The sequence below is a fragment of the Crocodylus siamensis genome, chromosome 5 (genome assembly GCF_052110815.1).
Source record: "Crocodylus siamensis isolate JL-2025a chromosome 5, ASM5211081v1, whole genome shotgun sequence".
In the NCBI taxonomy this organism is placed as follows: Eukaryota; Metazoa; Chordata; order Crocodylia; family Crocodylidae; genus Crocodylus; species Crocodylus siamensis.
This window is the reverse complement of record NC_143399.1, coordinates 90,741,934-90,762,034: the sequence shown is the minus strand read 5'-3', so window position 1 is coordinate 90,762,034 and position 20,101 is coordinate 90,741,934. Positions and strand designations below refer to the sequence as shown.

The 20,101-nt window shown below is 40.0% G+C and overlaps 1 protein-coding gene across 1 annotated transcript in view; it reads left to right on the top strand.

Moving 5' to 3' along the window:
* Positions 1 to 20,101, top strand: part of ABCA13 (ATP binding cassette subfamily A member 13) — a 377,080-nt gene that overhangs the window by 67,211 nt on the left and 289,768 nt on the right. Inside the window, 8 exon segments of the mRNA XM_090049781.1 lie at positions 2,025 to 2,116; positions 2,312 to 2,488; positions 2,872 to 3,077; positions 4,294 to 4,433; positions 4,873 to 4,987; positions 8,594 to 13,360; positions 16,624 to 16,730; positions 18,301 to 18,419. Of these exon segments, the coding sequence (XP_089905907.1) occupies positions 2,025 to 2,116; positions 2,312 to 2,488; positions 2,872 to 3,077; positions 4,294 to 4,433; positions 4,873 to 4,987; positions 8,594 to 13,360; positions 16,624 to 16,730; positions 18,301 to 18,419 (5,723 nt within the window).

Here is a 20,101-nt window from a genome sequence, read left to right as displayed (position 1 = left end):
AGATGGAGAAGGTGTCCCAAGGAGTTAGTCTTCACTACCCCTTTTTATGGGGCAGACTACCTCTGATCTCCAATGGGGAGGGCCTGTCCAGGCAATGTCAGTCCTGTTCCAGAGGGTTCCAGGTGTTCTTACTGAGCATGTGCAGCCTTAGCTCAAGGGTGGGTTGCCTCATCTTCTGTTTCTTGAATGCTGAGGGTGGTTCCAAGGGCTGGGTCATTGGTCCAAGTATTGGTTTTGATGGCTCAGTCATTCAGAAAGAGCTATTTTTAGACCTACTGCCATTGTCTCTCAAGCACCCTCATTTATCCCCATTCATTCAGGAACCAAATTACATAGGAAGGGTAGGTATGAGTCATAGGTTACAACATACTTACACAACAGGGCATGGGGACAAGATGCAGACTTGACAAACAAAATGGAAACTTGACATGACTTATGCTAACTTACATATATAGGCCTAAATCATATAGTATCAGTAAAACAGTAATATAGGCCAGTAAAAATCAATATAAATGTCATAATTAAACAATATAAAGAAGGAGGAAAAACAAAACAAATACAACTTGCTACCAAAATAAAATGCTGAAGCTTATCCTATGTCTTAGTGCACTTATACTTACCTATAGGGAATAGAGAGGGAGAGAAAAAGTCAGAAATGGTTGGGGAAGGGGAGGGAATGCATTTTAAAAGAAAAAAAGAAAGACTGGGGCTTTTGCTACAATTGGATAACTGGTTGTATTGACTATGTATCGTGAACACATGGACAGGGATGGATTCAGAGTGGTTCAGTGGCTCAGTCACTCCCCCCACCCCTTCTTTCTGACTATACAGTGGGAGCAGAAGCTGGGGATTTCAAGTTACTAAAGAAGGTAAAAATTCTTTCTTCTCCTTTCCTCTCCATTCTCAGAGGCATGTCCCCTCTGCTCTCTTCCCCTCCTTTTCCCTTCTATTCTTCCCTCCCCTCCCTGCTGCTGCCACAGTCCTTGCTGTCCTGGGGGTGGGGTGAGAGGAGCTCCAGGGCTGCTCCAGCCCACCACTGCAGGGGCCGGGCTCTGCCTGGGACAGCAGCAGCAGCAGCAGTGGTGGAGGCAGATAAGTTCTGTCTCCTGCCTTGTACCCTTGGGTATTCCATACCTGACCAGAAGCAGGCATGGCCAGGGCGGGAACATGGCTACCCTCTTTTTGCTGCTGCTATTATCATGGGTCAAGCCTGGCTTTGTGCAGCCTTGCGGAAGGAGTTCTGGAGGTCCCTTCACCCCCAGGACAATGTCAGCGGCAGGTCAGGGAAAGGGGACATAGGGTGGGGAGGGAAAGGATGTGCCTTTGAGTGGAGAGGTGAAAGGGGGTGGGGTGAGGAATTCTTACCTGCTTTGAGGACTTAAAATCCCTCCAGTGGCATGGTCTGCCTGTCCCAGAGGGGAGAGGGGGCAGCCAGTCCACTGCTACCACACCTCCCTTTGCAAAATGCTGGATCAATTTCTGAACAGCATGGGTGATCATAGGACCAAAATTACTCCTTGTTAGAGGACCCCTGGGAAATGCAGATCTAAAACTGTAGGTGGCATAGAGGTGGAGGAGTTATATTGTCTGTGCAGGCATTGTGCATGGTGCTTTACAGAGCACCAAGGAAGCATGGATATCACACCCTTAAAGAGGAGGATGTGGGTATCCTTGCTCACAGGGACAGTAGTGCTGGCAAGAGTTAGGGGGATGACTCTTGGACTCATTCCCTTTCCACCTGTTCTGGTGAGGATTCTTCCACTGTGGATGCTAGACAAGCACTGTGCACTTTGAGTGCAGAGGGCAGTGGTACACAAGCCTTTGGGTAAAAGGACTGGTCTCACCTCTGTACCCAAAAACAACTGAGAGCCTATTGATAGGTATTACATGTAGACTGAACCATATTCTTTGTGGTCTAATTGTCCAGAAGCTAGTTCTTCCATTCAGACCAAACCAAATAATTTGGTGTCCCAAGTATTTTCTGTACCTCAGAAAAAAAGAAATAAAGGATGCATGTTTTACAGAATTTTTACATCACTTGGAAAAAGCGCTCCCCTTTCTTCAAGATGGACTAGTGTATCTGGACATTGAAACACTCTTTTGGGAGTTAAAGCAGGTAAGTCGTATTTAAAAAACAATAAATAACGTTGTGTGTGTCAAATAAACTGGGTCACCATACTGCTTTTTATGGTTGGTTTGTGTTTATTCACTCTAGTGTTTATATTCCTTAATGTGGAAATGGTCTCTCAGAGTGAATTTAAGTCCATTTTTTCACACATTACATTTTGACAGTATATTAATTACATTTTAGACATTGATGAGTAATGCTTCCTATATATGCGAGGATTTGCTTACAGTATTTGAGAAGGCCCTTCATCTTCCTCCAAACTCTGAAGTCATAGATGTTCTAGCAAGATTTGTGTGCCATTACAACAATTCAAATGAGGCTTTTAAGTTAAGCAGTCAAATCCAGTCAATAAAGGAATCTGTAAGTATTTTTGTATGCGTCTTTTTTTTAATACATTTAACACCCAAAGTAACTTAACTGAATGGTTATCACAGAATTAAACTAACTGTGCCAGTGACTTTGAATAGTATGGCACTGCAGTAAATCAAACCAGTTAAAAGAAACTTATGGCAATACATATACTGACCAGATGTGTATTTTGTGTATAGGTGCCAGTTTGCCTATGCTACTCCCAGAAAAACAAAAGGACTTGAGGTTCTCTTTCTCATCTTGACTAAACCTACCTAAATCAGGAATAATTCCAGTGGAGTCAATAGAGTTATATTAGTCTAAGAGAGAGGACCCAAGTATCAAAGACTCTTTCCTTTTGCTGTTTATAAATTGTTGCCTTTTTTCCCCCAAAGGTCTTACTTCTGCAGAAAGTAATTCATGGACAACAGAGCCTGCCAGATTCAATAATGGAAGAGTTTTTGGGATGGCAAGAAATAGAACAGCAGCTCGCTGAAAATAGTGCTTCTTACTGTAAAATTAATCAGCTGCTGAGCACAAAGGCACCATCTGGAGAGGATGTCTATTTCAGCTCTTGTCAGGAGCAGCTGCTCCTCTCATTGTAAGCATCACAAATGGCTTTTAGATGTAAGGGGCCTGATTTTGCTTCCTCCCTGACCCCATTCTAAATTGAGGAGTAATTTCAGTGAAGTCAAAGGAGTTAAGCCAAAGTGAAACCTGTGTAAATAAGATAAGCACACTAAGCCTGGTAGCAATAAAATTTTCTTAAATATAATGAAATGTTGTTGTATTTCCCCTCAAAAATAAATCATAGGCACAATGCGGTTAATGTAAAGTTAGATTTACAGTCGGCAGATGCTTTCAGGCACTTTCTTAGAGTTCAGGCCTACAGTGATGCAGTTACAACAACAGCATCTCACATGTGATTACACTTGTGGGATTACATTTATGAACATGACTAACCTTGTGCACAAGTTTTGTGGCATGAAGTCACTGTATATAGTAAGCTTGGTTTGTTTTCAGACCTGCCAGTAGGCTTGAATCATCTCCCATCCAAGCTGCAGCCAAAAATGGCATTAATTTATGCAAGAGTAGAACCAAGAGTGTGGCTTGTATAACCATATTAAAGGTTAGATAATTTAGTTTCTATTTTTTTTATCATCCCAGGGTTTTGGGTCCTTTTTTCCCCCTGTTGGTCAAAAGTGGATTTTTCTCCCTGACCTATTTCTAAGTGAATTTGAACATGACAGGACTGCTTTGTTTGCTTCTCTTTTTTGAGCAGTAGCTGGAGGGATGATAAAACACCCCTGGGAATAGCACTTGAGTAGCATGGTAGAGCCAGTGAAGGCAGCATATAAACTCAAAGTACAGTTTTTGTGCAGGGCATCTAGGAAAGTTTGCTATTGTTTTGAGTAAGCAGTGAATTATTAATACAAAATAGGTATTTGGAAGATTTGCAGGATGTTACTTTTGGACTTTAAGCTTCTTGTCAATTCTATTTTTTTTAATGAATTCATGGAGCTTTTGCTCTACTTGACCACATATGTAGCACTAGTAGCCAAAGCTGCATGCAGTGCAACTCTGCTTATGTTGCCATTGGGGAGCATTTTGCCACTGATATTAAGGGAAGAAGTACCTAGTCAAGAGCCCTGCTTACTTTGAAATCAATAGGACTCCCCACATAAGTAAAGGAACTGGAAGATTTAGCTGCAAATAGACAAGGCAGCAGCTGCATGTGGACCCCATGTTTTTATTTAGAAAATTACTGGTCTGATCTATGATAAAATACCTGCTTTTTGGGTCCTTGATCCTTTCAGAGTTATTCGTACACTTGAAGAAATATGGTTTGGTTTTGAGGAGAACCCACACTGGAAGGATGTAACAACAGTTGTCAGGACAATGTGTGGCATAGCTCAATTTGTGAATGAGGCAAAAGGCTTCAGAAGAGGCCAGTCAGGTGAGAAACAAAGTCTCTGCATCTCCTGGTTCTCTGTGTATTTCTCAGGACAAAAGTTCCCAGAGCAATAGAGGCTGCTTTAAACATTATGGGCACCTTTGTTTCACTAATTTCAACAAGCCCTCACAGCTTGATCTTGCTGTTAGAGCTTCCTTGATGAGACAGTTGTCTCAGACAATTTGTTGGAACTAGACTGAAAGGATCACTCTGAATGAAAAATGTGTTGGGAGATTCTCTAGCTTGTCCTTCTTGGTATCTAAATCCTTTACTAACATATACTTCATGAATTTCTCTGGGAAAAATTGTAGAATGTTGTCATTTCTCTTTCGATTCAACTCCAGCTGGATATAAATCCAGTGAGAATCTAGTCAAATGACCTCTGGGAGAGTTACAGATTCTTTGCTGAGCGTATTGACATAACACATTTTTTTTCCTGCAGATTATGCTGGATCATCCCTGTGTATTGGAAAAAATCTCAATTTTAAGGCCTTAATGGAATATTATTTAGCATTTCTGCAAAACTTATCAAATTCCCCATTTGCTTCATGGCCAAGGTAATTCAGTTTGAATTCTTCACTCAACTGTTTTTTGCAAACTCTTTTAAACCGTGTTTCATAGATTTCATAGACATTAGGGCTGGAAGGGACCTTGGAAGATCATCGAGTCCAGCCCCCCGCCCGAAGGGCAGGAAGTCAGCTGGGGTCATAGGATCCTAGCAAGATAAGCATCCAATTTATAGTTTCTTGTTTGTTTTTCCATTTTAGACTTCTGTAGACTTGATTAAGATTATTTTGCTCATTTTTGGCAAATATTTCTTTTACGTGATCAAACTTTTAAGATTACAGAGAGTTATATCTTTGCTGCTCACATTCAAATGCTTTCTGCTCAAAGGTGCATCTCTGTAAATAGCTTGCAGAGCACATGCCAGCCAGCCAGGTTTTTGGACATGGACAGGTCCAGAAGTGATATCCGGGACAGCAGGAGGGGGTCAAAGTAAGGGAGGGGGTCAAGGCCCTCATGAGCTGGGCTTCTTTCCTGGGACAGGGGCAGGAGTACCTCCAAAAGCTTCTTCCCTCACCACTTCCATCTCCCAGCCATCCTGGGAAGCATGACAGCATCCCCCGCATCCCAATTCCAAATCCCAATTTATTAAAACATGAGGCCTTTAATTTACTTCCTCTTTATTGTTTTTTAAATTCTTTTTTACTTAATTTATTTTATTCTTCAGTGTATGACTTCTTTTATTTTACCACGCTTCCCATACTGCCGTTTACTTTCTACCTCACATTTCATTACCCACCCCCATTCCACTAACTCTCCACCCCCCAGCTTTCATGTTCCAGGCTTGCCCTCTCCCCAACCCATCTCTCACACCTTCCTCCCAGACAGGGCCAGATTATGACATGCTGGGTCCCTGAACTATGGGTTCCCAACCTTTCTATGCTGTGGCCCAGCAAACTGTGGATTGGAAGCGGCTGCAGCCCAGCAAACTCAGACCGCCATGCAGAGCCCTGCGGCTGGAATTTCTGGCTGGAACACAAGTACAGATACTTTCAGCCCCTAGGTGGACCCAGACCTCAACCACGGCTGCTACGGGTCTTGCAAAAGGAATTGCAGCCTTTCTGACTGGCTCTGTGGGGCTGCGGTTTGTGGCTGGCAGCTGACCCTTTACGGCCTGGGAGCTGGTTTAGAGGTCCCTTATAATGTGAGGCCCTAAACTGAAGCTTATTTAGCTTATACCTAAATCTGGCACTGCCTCCAGAGCGGGGATAGAAGCTTGTCCTGGCTCCCCAGCCCTGTAGTGGCAACTTAGAGCTGTAGCTCCAAGTCAGGCCCCTGCTCACCAGCCCCCTAGTGGCAAGTCACAGTTGAGCAAGTAGGGGAAAGAGAGAAAGTCTTTAGCCTTTAGGTGTGACTGCTCCAAACTCAAGCTAGCACTAACATTGATCAACATTTGAGCTGCTCAAAGTGCAGTGTGTAACAAGGCCCTTAGTTGTGAAAAGAAAATTTAAATGGACACACCTAGTGTTGTTGGCAAATCTAGTCACAGGAATTAGCTGTTGTAGAAAAGTGTTTTTTAAATTGCATTTCTAAAGATTTCACATTATGCTGCTTCCTTATTTTTGGTGTTTGCTAAAGTAATCAGTCATGTCGCCTGTGAAATGGAAAGAAATGTTGTAAATCTGTAAAAGATGGGCCCTTCATAACCTAATTCTGGAATTCGCAGCTCTTCACAGAATTGTGGGTATGCAGGGCTAGAAGGTCATCTAGTCCAGCCCTCTGCTCAAGGCAGGATCTAAGCTAACTAAACTATCCCAGCTAAGTGTCTATGCAACTTGCTTTTCAAATTTCCAGAGATGGAGGTTCCACAACTTCTTTAGGTAGCCTGTTCCAGTGCTTAACCACCCTTGTAGTCAGAAAGTTCTTTCTAATCTCCAATTTTAAACTTCTTCTGTTCTGCAATTGAACTCAGTTGCTGGTGTTGTGGGCTGTGTGCTACCCTTCACATTTAAGCAGAAGTCTCCAATGACTGAATTGTTGAGTTCTTAAAGGCAACAGTATGATATGGCCATCTGTTGTGCTTTGCATAGGAGGCCTGAATTATTTTCCTATTGAAGTCAGTTAGAGTTTTTCTACTTCATTTGGAGCGTGAGCTACTCATCTGCTAGTTACATAGGAACAAATTAACTCATCCAGCTGGATGAAAATCTGGGTAAAGTAAATTCAGGATTGGATTTGTAACAGAGCTCCTAAAAATTCCCATGTTCTGAACTTTTGGTTATATTAAGGAATGCAGTCAAAAATATCTTGGATCAAAGTCCTTGTACTATTCAACCACTGATGGTTTTGATGAAGTGGGCACTAGGAATTAATAATTCCTCATTTGGTTCTGAAAGCTGAAAATTTGTGTGAAATATAGAGTTTTATTAAATGGAAATGAGGACAAAAATGAAAATGTCAGTACACAAGCACAGTGGACCTAACAGACCTGTGTGTTCAATTACACATTTTCTGTTTTATCTCAGCTGTCTCCTCACATTCTCTCTTCACCTTTTCTCTGTGTTGACTTTAGAATAAAAGATCTCCAGGAACAGGTATCCAGCCTGTACTCTAATATACAAGAGCACTAAACATGTTGTTGCTGCTATACAATAGTATTAATAACAAAATTAACTGAGTCTTTTTTTAACAAGAAAAACAAAAATAAATGTTACATACACTTTGTGCAAAAACTTGTGGTGGAGACCACATAATGGAAACAATCATTAACTTCTGGAATATTTTTTTCAATGCTTAGCTTCTCAGTTTTCCTGCTTTAAAAGTCTTCAATGCAAAAATTAAGAAAAATATGATTTCTGTTGGCTTTCTTCACTGAATTAGTTTAGCAAGTTAAAACTATTTTTGGTTGAGACCTACTGATCCTACTCTTCCCTAATTTGTGTGTCCCAAACCTTCCCATTCTTAGCCAAAGTTCTGTGTAAAACTGGTTGAAATCTTTAAGTAAAATATTTGCAGCAAGAACGGCAGTGATGAAAGGATTTTTTCATGACAACATTTCTGTTTTCACTGGCATTTTCTTCGGTTTTTTTTGAGAAGCCAACAACTTTTTAGGGATGAGTTGTTAGAAACTTGCATTTGCTTTTCAATTCTTTACAGAAACATAGAAGTTTTTCATTTTCTTCAACGTTTGAAGGAAATAAAATATCTTTGAACTGTTCTACTTGCTAATTCCTTTAAAGCTACTTACTCTGTGGATCTTAAAAATTCTGCTGGTTTCAGCAGAACATGAAAGGTCATTGAGGCAGAGACTTAGCTTGCATAGTTTTCATGGCTCTATCCTCTTGCTCAATAGATGTCTGTGTCCCTAATCATCTACCTAAGGTCAACTCTACTTCATTGACTTGTGTGGTTGAAATATTCTTAGTCATTGCCTTCGTGTGTGTGTTAAAAATGATGCAACTCCCTGCTAATGTATTTTTAATTTGGTGTTTAAAAGATAACACTATAAACATTATTTTAGTGGTTTTTAAATGTCCTCTTGATTTTAAGATATCAATGCAATGCATTTTAGAAGAAATACAATGATTACATATGCTTCATGCTAAGGTATATATTAACTGCAGGTAACTTGCATGAAAATCTTGATTTTAATATTTCAGGATTTTGACATCTGTCAAAGAGCTTCTGACAAGTGAAGAAAACTTACAAATTCCTGAAGAGAAAGAAGACATAGTCAACAGCTTGCGCCTTGCAGAATTCATACAAGAGAATTTGATGCCTGGTTCTTTGGCTTCTTTAAGCCTTCAAGACACCCAATCTCTCCTAGACACAGTGTTGAATAATGCTGTTACATGGATTAACAGTTTTGCCAGTGTGGAGACAAATGAGTCTGCTGTGGATTTTCATCCATTTTCTGACCTCAGTAAAAAGCTACTAGAGAATTTTCAACTTGTTTCAAGGCTCTGGCCAAATAAGCAGGCTGAAGTATTTTGGAAAACGGTGGAAATGGTCTTGTATGAGCTTGATCCTAAACTACCACACCTCTTGATGGGTACAAGTTCAACTGGAGAAGTAGACAACCTGGAGAATTTCTTATCTAAAACTGTGTTCTCTGTTCCAGAAAATCAGAAAGTCCTTAATAAAAGCCTTCAGTTTTTCCAAAACATCCGCGCACATTGGCCTCAGTGGAATGTTGATGGCATAAAGGTTGTAAACAATTTCTGTGAAAACTTCATAACGAGTCTGTATGAGGTTGGGTTATTGACCCAAGAACATGTCAGTACAGCTCTTAGTATCATGTACAAAATGAGAAATCTGTCTTGTATTCTACTCTCAAATGCAACTGCTGTATCTAAAGTACAAGACACAGGGAAAATTGTGTCTGATTTCTACCAAAACATCCCCAGGATAGTGGATAGTAAAGCTGCCTCGCTTGTTGAGATGCTTTCCACTGTATATCAAAACACTGATCAATTCTTAAGAATCCAAAGCAATAGCTCTTTGTTATCTTTCTTCCACAAAACTTCAAAAGACATTTCATCTACTCGAATACAGCTTGCTTTCCAAAATATGAGTGTGGTTTTTGACTTTCTATCTGAAATTATAACACTTCTTGATGGTCTTACTCAGAAGCCTCTCTGTGAAAAGTTAGAAAAAGTTTACAACTACTTAATCCTCCAGGCCCAGCACCTTGCACAGAAAGGGGAACAAGAGGTAGAAGTTGTATATAAAACTCTGGGGAGCCTTAAAGCTATGTTTATAGAAAAAGAGCTACGTACAGTTGCCTTTCAATACTTAGAACAACTTTTTGACATTCCACCAGAAAGCCTGTTAAATAATGAATGTACTGATTTTTATGTTCTTGGCATCCCTTCTGAGAAACCTCCAGTAAAGCTTTACAGCTCACTACTTCTTCCATTGGTCGGTGTTCTGTCCAATTCAACAGACTTTGGGGTATCTGTGCCTTTTGCCATGCATTGCACAGCTACCTGGCTTCAGATGTGGACAGAGATTCTTCGAGAAGCTTCTGAAATGTTAACACTGGATTTAAATTTTATCACATACCTACAAAACAGCCTGACCCAGATTTCTGAAGGGCTTGGAAATATAACCCATGCTGAACCATGCAATGTGACATTTGTAGCTAGTCCTGAAACTACATCTGCGTTGAATCTACTAGGCATCATAACAGGAGCTGGGAAATTGAACAACTGGGAGGATTTTGGTGCCCTTGATGATCTTATAAGTGCACTTAAGATTGCAATTGATATCACTAGCAACCTTACAAGGGAAAGTCTGGAGGAAGCTTTCCAAACAATGGAAACTGTGATCACAGAATTACAGAAATCTCTGCTGAAGACTTTTAGCAGGGAGTTTTTGGATTTCTGGGCTGGCATTTTTACTCGATTGAGTTCTAAAGTGGACTATAAGAAGACAAACCTATATTCAATTGGGCATTCACTTTCAAGTATCCTGAAGCTTTCTACAGAAGAGCTGGCCATTGTTCTCACAGAGCTAAAAGAGACTGCTGGATTCCTTAAAAACATATCTCAAGATCGTTACCTACTGGCTTGTGCCAACATTCTCCAGAATGTGACAGAGTTAGATTTGACAACCAAAAATATTTCACAAATACCTTTCTGGTTTCATCCTGATTACCTTCTAACCATTGGTAATATCCTGAATGGAGTAAAGGGTTGTAATGAGTGGATAGATATTATCAGTAACCTCAGTGAGAAATTAATTTCCCTTTCCAACCTTGAAAACACAAGCCACGTTTTATTTCTGTTGTCTCTGGGAAACCTTGATGATATGGATTATAGTCTAGAAAATATCCTGGATATTATTAACATGGCTTATTTTGATTTGGAAGATTCTCTGTGTTTACAGAATGGTTCTGATGCACATTGTATGAATATTTATTTCAACATTATAGAAAACATTTTAAAATTCACCCAGCCAACATCTGATGTTAAAGGTGATACCCATACACTTGACTTTATCTTTAAGCTATTAAATAGCTCAGGGGGCCAAATAGAAACAATAGTTAAGCACTTAATGAAGTACTCACAATACACATCTGACTTGAAACAGACATATTTCACTAAACTAATCACTGAAGCCACTGAGAATTCAAGTGAAGTCCCTAATTTCTTTCATAGTCACCAGCCTTCTTCAGTAGCCCACTGGAAAAGAATTTGGATTTTTCTGAAAAACCGAACTGCTGCAAGCCTACGAAACAGCACATCTCTTCTGGACATTGTACAGCTCCTAAATTCATTAGAGGCAATCCCCCAAGACAAAAATATAAGCTTGCTAATGGAATCCTTTGAACAGCTAATAACTTACGTTGCATCAAACTTGTCACATAATATGCAAAGTATGCAAAACATACCTCTGCAGATGTTGATAAATGCAGCAGCTGTTGATGTTGAACTGGTTGGGAAGCCATTAAAATTTTTAAAGTCTTTTAGCATTTTCAATTTTCCAATAATATTAGGTGATAACAAATTTCTAAAGCATGTGGCAAATTTGATGCAAAACCTTGAGAATACAGATCTAGAATTCTTAATAAATCAGCTAGAACAGGTCTGTAAGAGCCTGAACAAATTCTTTACAAATATTAAAGCTTTGAAGGTTGAGAATCCTGTTTTGGGAACATTGACAGGCTGGTTACATATGCTTGAGAACAATTCACACTTTTGGAACTTGACAAATATATTGCCTGTCTTAGAATTGTTTCAAGCTGAGCGTGATGATTTTGTAGAGGCCCTTTACCTTCTTCCTGATGTCTTCAGTCTTCTAGAGCAGTTACCTCACAACAGCAACATCACTGATGCCATAATTGAAGTATTTACTTTTATGTTGAGTCAGGAAACAAATATGTCAATATATGGCAAAGAAGATTTATCTAGTAAAGCAAATGGCCTCCTAAAGTTACTGGAGCTAGTAACAAATATGCCTGATGAATCTGCAAAGGCCTTGAGTTGTCTTAGCACAGTTGCCTGCTGGAATCTCACAACAGCCAACCTGTTGGATGATCCTGCTTTGAAGCCTTGTAACTTAGATTCTTCCTTTGTTTACAACATGGTTGCTGATGCATTTGAGCTACTGCAGTTGACAGCTCCTGCAGGAAATTCTCTATGCTCTAATGAAGAGCTACTGAGGGAGGCCTCTTACAACATGACTTGCTTTTTCTATCAGCTCAAAGAGTGGAACTCCTTTTTTTTGAAGTTTTCTGAGATCCACCATCTGGATGACGATGTTCTGATGGATTTAGAGGAGTTTTGGGATGATCTGTCAGTCTCTCTTATGTCTTCAGGAAACAGTAGTCTTCATTCAATTCATTGCCTATCCACACCAAAAAGGCAAGCTGCTTTGCAACTCATCGAAGTAGTGAACAATATGACAACAGCAGACATTGGGAAGGCCAGAGCTGTTTCTGACCAGTTAGCAGATCTGCATAGCTTTCTACGCTTGAATGGAAGTGCAGGAACTTCAGTTATAAACACTATTCTTACTAATTTAAAAATCATGGTCAATGATATTACTGGAATGCTAGATTCTGAGGATGTCCTCTCCTTTCTTTCTGCAGCCCAGCCTTTAATGGCACTCTCTCCAGCTGGAAACCAAACTTACGTGGTATTCATGGCATTAGCAACTTTAAGTAGGAACAGTAGTAGTCTGTTTGATAACTTTGAGGCTCTCTGGCTTGATACAGAGAAAAGCATATGGGATTTACTGGTGAATTTTGATGTCAGCCACCTGCTCTCTGTGATAGAAAAAGAAATTCAACTACTAAGTACAGCAACAGGACAAAACTCTTCACTGGCATTTGGTAGTTTCATTAAATGGTTTAATTTGTCATCTCTGGAAACCACAATAACAATTGCTGAGGGACTTCAAGAGATTGAGAGAGACTGGCTGAATGAGTACACTCATAAAAATTATTCTAGAATAATAAATGCACTGGTTCTCCTCATGGCGAATGAAAACTCATCAGATGACCTCATTGCAATTATCAAAGACATCATTGACTTTCTGGAGGTCTTTCAGAATGGTTCTAGAGATTATTTCAATATTTCGTTTGTTACTGATCTTCTTAATGAAGAAAAGCTCAATAATGTTCATGTTGCTCATTTGATTTTGCAGAACAATATGCTTAATATGATCTCTGACTTTGTTACTGAAGAAGAGATAATGCACTTAAATTCTACAGACCTTCAAATAGAGGATTTCATTGATTTGTTTTTTAACAATACACAATATGAAAACTACAGAAAAAATACTGCTCCATTCCAAAGTAGGATAATGGAAATGGTAAAAGTGTTACAGCAGATATTTTTTCCATCTTCTGCAGAATATTACAGGAACAAAATAATTGTCTTACTAAAAGACTTGCACAGGGATATAATGGCAGAAATGAGGTAAGTGTCTATTAATTGGTTTATTAATCTTGTATGCAAACATAAGAACAGTAAATTCTGCTATGGACAATATAGTTAAAAGGTAGAACATTTTAATATTTGAATTTCTTGATTTCTCAGTCAAAAAACTGAAAAATGTACCATTTTAAATGTTTGGCTCTTTAAAATTATTGCAATTATTTCTTCTGGTTAAAATTAATTTCTTCTTCTATGACAACTTATTCACCAAGTTTGATGTTTTTGATGCTAGCAATTTAACTTCTTGGTAGCAATTTAGTTTTGGAAGTATTGTATTTTTACACTACACACAAACTTCTTTTATTCTTTTATCCCTGGTTTCTGGTAGTGTAACCTCAACGATTTTACCTGTGGGATGGCAGTTTGGTTGTTGACGTAAATGAGATGAAGCTAGCATAAATCTTAGAGCTCCTCGGTTTATGAAAGTATACCCAGGTGTGCAGTCATTGAATGATGTAGTATTTGAAAATCCTAGGTAATAGTACTTGCCTGTATTTTCTCCACTCATTTATAACACACTGGGCATAGGATTTTTCTTTGATGTTGTTGAGGAGCCAGTTAGGTATTATTGTGGCATTATCCCTAAATATAGCATGGCAGTGGTGTGGCCAGACACCCGAGGCACAGGTCAGTAGTGACCTTTCAGTTGCCACTGAGTTGCAAGATTGTGTAGCTGCTAATGCCAGCTTTTTCAACCCCCCTCCCCGCCAACCCAGAACATTACCCCTTGGGACAGTCACCTAGTCACACCATCCTATTACACTACTGGCTGAATGGCTAACCAGCGTGTCCCTTTGAGTGATCAACATCTATTGTCAGACCATATCATTTTATAGTGTATTTGTAGTGTTTCTTTAAGCAATATGTAGCAAAATACCTTTTAGACATTAATGACGACTTCAGTCTACATTCAGAATTATTCCTGCCACCCTAATAAACACTAAACAATATTTCTGTTGCAGTATATTTCCCCGAGATAAGATATTAACTCTTCTGAATTTGGATTGGTTGATCAAGCTACAGGAAGAAGTTGATGGATTGAAGGAAAATATAATTTATTCTAGTTTTAAAGAACATCTGTATGACCCACTCAAAGCCATATCAGAAGACAAGACACTTCACTTTGATAGTGCAAAAGGACTCAAGTTTGTGAAGGATTTGTTTAATGTCCTATTTGGAGAGTCTGCTGAAAAAAATGGCACCCAAGATAACTATGAACTGTTTCATTTTATGAATAATTTTAATGCAGATAATTCATGGAAACTTGTTCAGATGACTAGAGAACTTTCCACGTCTCTCCGAATTATGAGGCAAACTTTTGCAAAAATGGGAAAGATAGTGGATATTTTCACGAGTAATCACTCCAAAGATTTCCCAGATTTCTATTCTCCTTTCTGGGAAATGGACATTGTCAGTTTAGCAGAACAGTTAATCTCTTTAGATAAGGTGTTTCCTTTGAAAAATAAAGAGGTAGTAGAAGCTACAAAAATATTACTTTTTCTTATTTCATGGAGCAGTAGCACTAACTACACTCATGGACCATTTTCAGAGACTGCTGATTATTTGAGCACTTTGCTGCAAGAAAGTGATGAGTTTGCAAAGCTGTCAGAAGTAGTAGAAGCTATTGCTAAATTTCTGGCATGGTCCAAGAAAGCTTCAGAAAAGATAGTTACCATTTTTGAACAACCTACTGACTCGGATACTACAGAAAACGTAGACTACCTCCATGTGTTCTATCCAGTTCTTCAAAGAGCTGTTTGTGATGCAGTGAATGAGTTAACTACAAGTGAGACTGCAGAAGCTGTCTGTTCAAATGAAAAACATGTGGCAGATTTGGTGAAAGCATTTCTTGATTTGACCTACTTGTCCATTCAGGTTGATCATTCCAGTTCAAATGGCTCTGAGACTGTAAACACATCCACCAGATTGCCTGCAAATCTGAGCAAACTAAGTGAATTAAACAATATTGTAGGTGAAATTGCTGCATTTTTAGCAGATGTGCAGAATTATTCTTGGGTACTAGAAAGACTTGTAACAGTTGTTACCAGTGCAAATATAAACTCGCCTAATAAGACTGTCAGCCTAATACAGTATCTTCTTTGTATTTTTGTACCAATAAATGATATTACTAGCAAAATAGCTTTAGCTAGTACACTAAATCTTACTCACAATCCAACACAAGAAGAAAAATGGGGGGAAATTCAGGAAATGATTGCTAATTTGCACACAAAAAAATGCACATCCATAAAGCCTTTCATCAGAGCTGTGGCTGATGTGCTTCTGGGGGGGTTCTGGGAAAATAAGTTAAATGAAAATGACTTAAATCTGCTGCTGACTTATGCAAACAACCACAATGGCTTTCTGAGAGTTATGGAAATCATTATGGAGTTGTTCAGTTTAACAAATAATGTTTCTGAAAGAAACTTCAGCCTGAGGTCATTTTTCTCCAGCCTTATCAACCAAAATATAAGGTACCTTCAGAAAAAACAATCCAGCTGGAAAACTGTTATTAAGGGCTCATTAAATGAAATTCCCTGGGTGGAGTTGCTGCATTTAGATAATAACCAGCCGGTGAATTCAACAAGAACTTTGGTCAAAACGTTGTTGGGGCCCTTCATTATGGGAATCACTGGTGTAGCTGATACAGACCAGCTACAAAAGAATGCACAGGGGCTGATTCATGGTTTTAAATGGATGCTCAAACAATTATCATCTTATGAAAAATATGCCCAGCAACTGATTAGCTTGACTGAATATTGGCAACAAGGCCCACTAAATGATCAAAGGTAAATAATTAAGAATTTAGTTTCCCCCCATCTCCCACCCCCATCACTGTCAAGGCTTGGTTTTTAAAAGGGGGCTCGGTACCCTGTTGCTTCCATCAAATCAATGGGACCTGAATCTTCGGTGCCTCTGAAACCAAGGCTAAGAATATTTATATTGAACTCTAATCTATACGCAACTATCCATTTTCATGCTATGGCCAAAAATAAGTTTTTAGTGACCTGCTTTTCTAGTTACATATGGAAGTGGATGGTACTGCCTATTTTGCCTGATTCTGATGAGTTCACAGGTTTATGAACTAGGAATAAGACTCCAGGAAGTCAAATTGGAATAACTGGAATATTAGTGAAGCTCACTGATGATTATAATAGCATGTGCAGTTCAAGCCTTTCTTTGATTCTGTTGTCCTAAAAATGATTGCTGTTCTATTGATTTTTTTTGTTTTGTTTTTTTTTGTTTAGTGTCTCTGAGATGTGCCAGGTTTTCCAGAAGCATTTAAGTCCTGCTAGTGTCTTACTGCTACAGAATGTACAAATAACAGCTTTGAGCGTACTAAAAATCCTTGCAGGTTGGTTGCTGTAGTAACAACTGTTTGCTTCATGATCCATCTTACTGCTGGAATGTTAAAGCTGTACTTGGAGCACCCTGGTGCAGCCATAGTGAGCCTAGTTGGATGGTCTCAAATTAGACTCAAACACTGACACCTCAAAAGGAAGCAAAGGCAGGCACCTGAAAACGTTTTGATGTAGAAGTCCTAATGCAACAGCATGGCATGAAAGTGGATAGTTGATGTTTTAGCTTCTAAACCCATGTATTCAACGGGTGTATAAGCCACGGATTTTGGTGGTTGACTAATTCTGCTTCTCTGGATGGATTCTCTGGTAATACCCTCATTAGCTGCAATGGGAGAGAAGTTAAGACAACTATAAAATGCTTTTCCAATGGTGCCGAGCTTTAAAGGTTCAAAAATGGGCGGATAATCTAATGTTTTTAGGCACTATTGTCTGAGTGTCTTGACCTTTGTGCTATGTGCTTACATTAGATTTTCTGCATCAAGGGAAACTTGCAAAACTTTATACAAGACATAAAGGTTTGATGAGACTTGCTTGTTGTGTTGTGGGTTGCCTGGAACTCCTAGATGCAGAAATTTGCTAGGCTGGATTTTACTGAACCTGAATTTAAAGCAACTTTTTGAGGGGAAGAAAAACATTAACGCAGCGCCATCTTTTTCTCTCTACCTTTTCCCTTATCTATTTAAGAGATGAAGACTGAATGACCAAAACAAAACAAAACATGGATGTCTTATTTCAGGGCTGACTGTGTACTTTTATTAAGAGGTTAAATAATGGATTTGTGTAGCATGGTTTGGGTAGGGATGATCCTGCCTACGGCAGAGGATTAGATTAGATGACCTGTGGAGGTCCCTTCCAGCCCTATTTCTTTATGATTGGAAGTTGTTTTCTTCCCCCTTGCAACCATCCAGGCTTTGAGAGAATGAGCAGGATTCTATTTAACTCAAACCCAGTAGTGGGGCCAGATCCTCTCTTCAGTCATATGTGCAAACCTTTGAAGGCAATGGAAGGAAGCTGTTTGTCAGGGTCATGCTGAAAGCTAATTTGGGTAAAGCTTCCCTCACCTGGAGATTAGATAGCAGAATACACGCTCTCTCTTTAGGATTATACCTGTATTGGATACTTATCTGTAATAGAGGCCAGTCTTTCCACTTACAGCTATATGTGGATTGCTATTTCCGGACAGTAATCTCCAGGCATCTCCAGAGGGGAAAAGATTGATGAAGATGCCAGAATGTTGCTTGGTGGGAATGGTAGGGTAGAGGAGGGGAGACTTAGTTATAGCCCACAGATTTCCCTACAAGTTTTGAATTTTCTTTCCATGGAACTGGTATGAAGCCTAGCTGCTCTGGTTCTGCTCCAGGCATGACTGTCCTCACTGTCACTCAGGATACTGAGGGTGATATAGAGCATTATATAAGAAGGAAAGCATAGCACGTTAGACTTTTATTTTTGCTCTTATATTTAAATCTTCTTTCCCTGTCTCTTCCTCTTTTTAACGTTAATTTAATTTCTGATGGGATGTTGAAGCTTAACTGATTCATCTGCATGTTTTTTCTCTTACAGAAAAACCAACAGTCATCAGCAACCTTCTCTGTGCTTTTACAAGCTGTAAAAATGGTTTAACAAAGCATCTTCTCCGTTCTGTTATTGAAGGAATCAGTTTGATTCATGATCAGTACCAGGTTTGAAGAGTTTTCATTCTTGCAATGTCCTTTACATCATGTGTTACACTTCTGTACTGGAAAATTCCTCCAAGAGGTTTTTCATTCCGTATTTCTACAGCCTGAACAATCCATCCAGTGTCCTTATGTACAATCAAGGGTTGCAAGGGTATTTCTAGCATACTTCATAGTGATACCCAGGAGTCACATAAATAAATGCTGACAAGTGTGGAAAGCTGTAAACAAAATAACTAGGCTGTCATTTAGTACCAAATAAAAAGTGGTGGCGGTGGTTGGAGGGGTGTTGCTTTATAGATTTCATAGACATTAGGGCTGGAAGGGACCTCAGAAGATCATTGAGTCCAGCCCCCTGCCCAAGGGGCGGGAAGTCAGCTGGGGTCATAGGATCCCAGCAAGATAAGCATCCAATTTGTTCTTGAAGGTGTTCAGAGTAGGTGCTTGAACCACCTCCAATGGCAGACTGTTCCAGACCTTGGGGGTTTGTACGGTAAAGAAATTCTTCCTTATGTCCAGCCTGAAATGGTCTTGCAGTAATTTATAACCGTTCGACCTTGTCATCCCTCGGGGCGCTCTGCTGAACAAATGTTCCCCCAGGTACTGGTGGTCACCCCTGATGAACTTATAAGTGTCGATCAGATCACCCCTGAGCCTGCGCTTTTCCAAGCTAAAGAGCCCCATGGCTCTCAGCCTGTCATCATAAGGTCTGTTTTCCTGACCTCTGATCATGCATGTGGCTCTTCTCTGGACTCTCTCAAGCTTCTCCACATCCTTATTGAATTGTGGAGCCCAAAACTGGACGCAGTACTCCAGCTGCGGCCTCACCAAGGCCAAGTACAACGGGAGAATGACGTCCCTGGATTTACTTGAGGAGCACCTATGGATGCAAGCCAGCGTTTTGCTCTCTTTACTGGCCGCTGCATCACATTGCTGGCTCATGTTCATCTAGTGGTCAATCCTGACCCCCAGGTCCCTCTTGTCCATAGTGCTAGTCAGCGTAGCACTGCTGAGCCTATAGACGTGCTGCAGGTTTTTCCTCCCTAGGTGGAGAACCTTGCATTTTTCAGTGTTAAACATCATCAGGTTCTTGTCTGCCCATTTACTGAGCCTGTCAAGTTCAGCCTGGATTGCCCTCCTGTCCTCAGGTGTGGATGCTTTACCCCAGAGTGTGGTATCATCAGCGAATTTGACCAGTTCACTTCTGACTCCAATGTCCACATCATTAATGAAGTGTTGAACAATACAGGTCCAAGGACAGAGCCTTGGGGGACTTCACAGGGCACCACGATAATTGATTTCTGTCAACCACCACACTCTGGGTCTGACCATGGAGCCAATTCCCCAGCCAGCAGATCGTGGTGGACCTGAGGCCGTAGTTGGCTTGTTTTGCAAAGAGGTGATCATGGGATACCAGATTGAAGGCTTTTCTGAAGTCAAGATATACAACGTCAAACTCCTCTCCCTTGCCCAGGTGATAGGTCACCTGGTCATAGAAGGAAATGAGATTGGTCAAGCAAGACCTACCCACAGCAAACCCATGCTGGGTATCCCTCAGGATATTGCTGTCAGCTAGTCTGTTAAGGATGATTTTCTTTGATAATCTTTTCCAAGACCATGCCCAGGATAGAGGTCAGGCTGATGGGCCTGTAGTTTATCAGATCCACCTTCTTCCCTTTCTTGGAGAT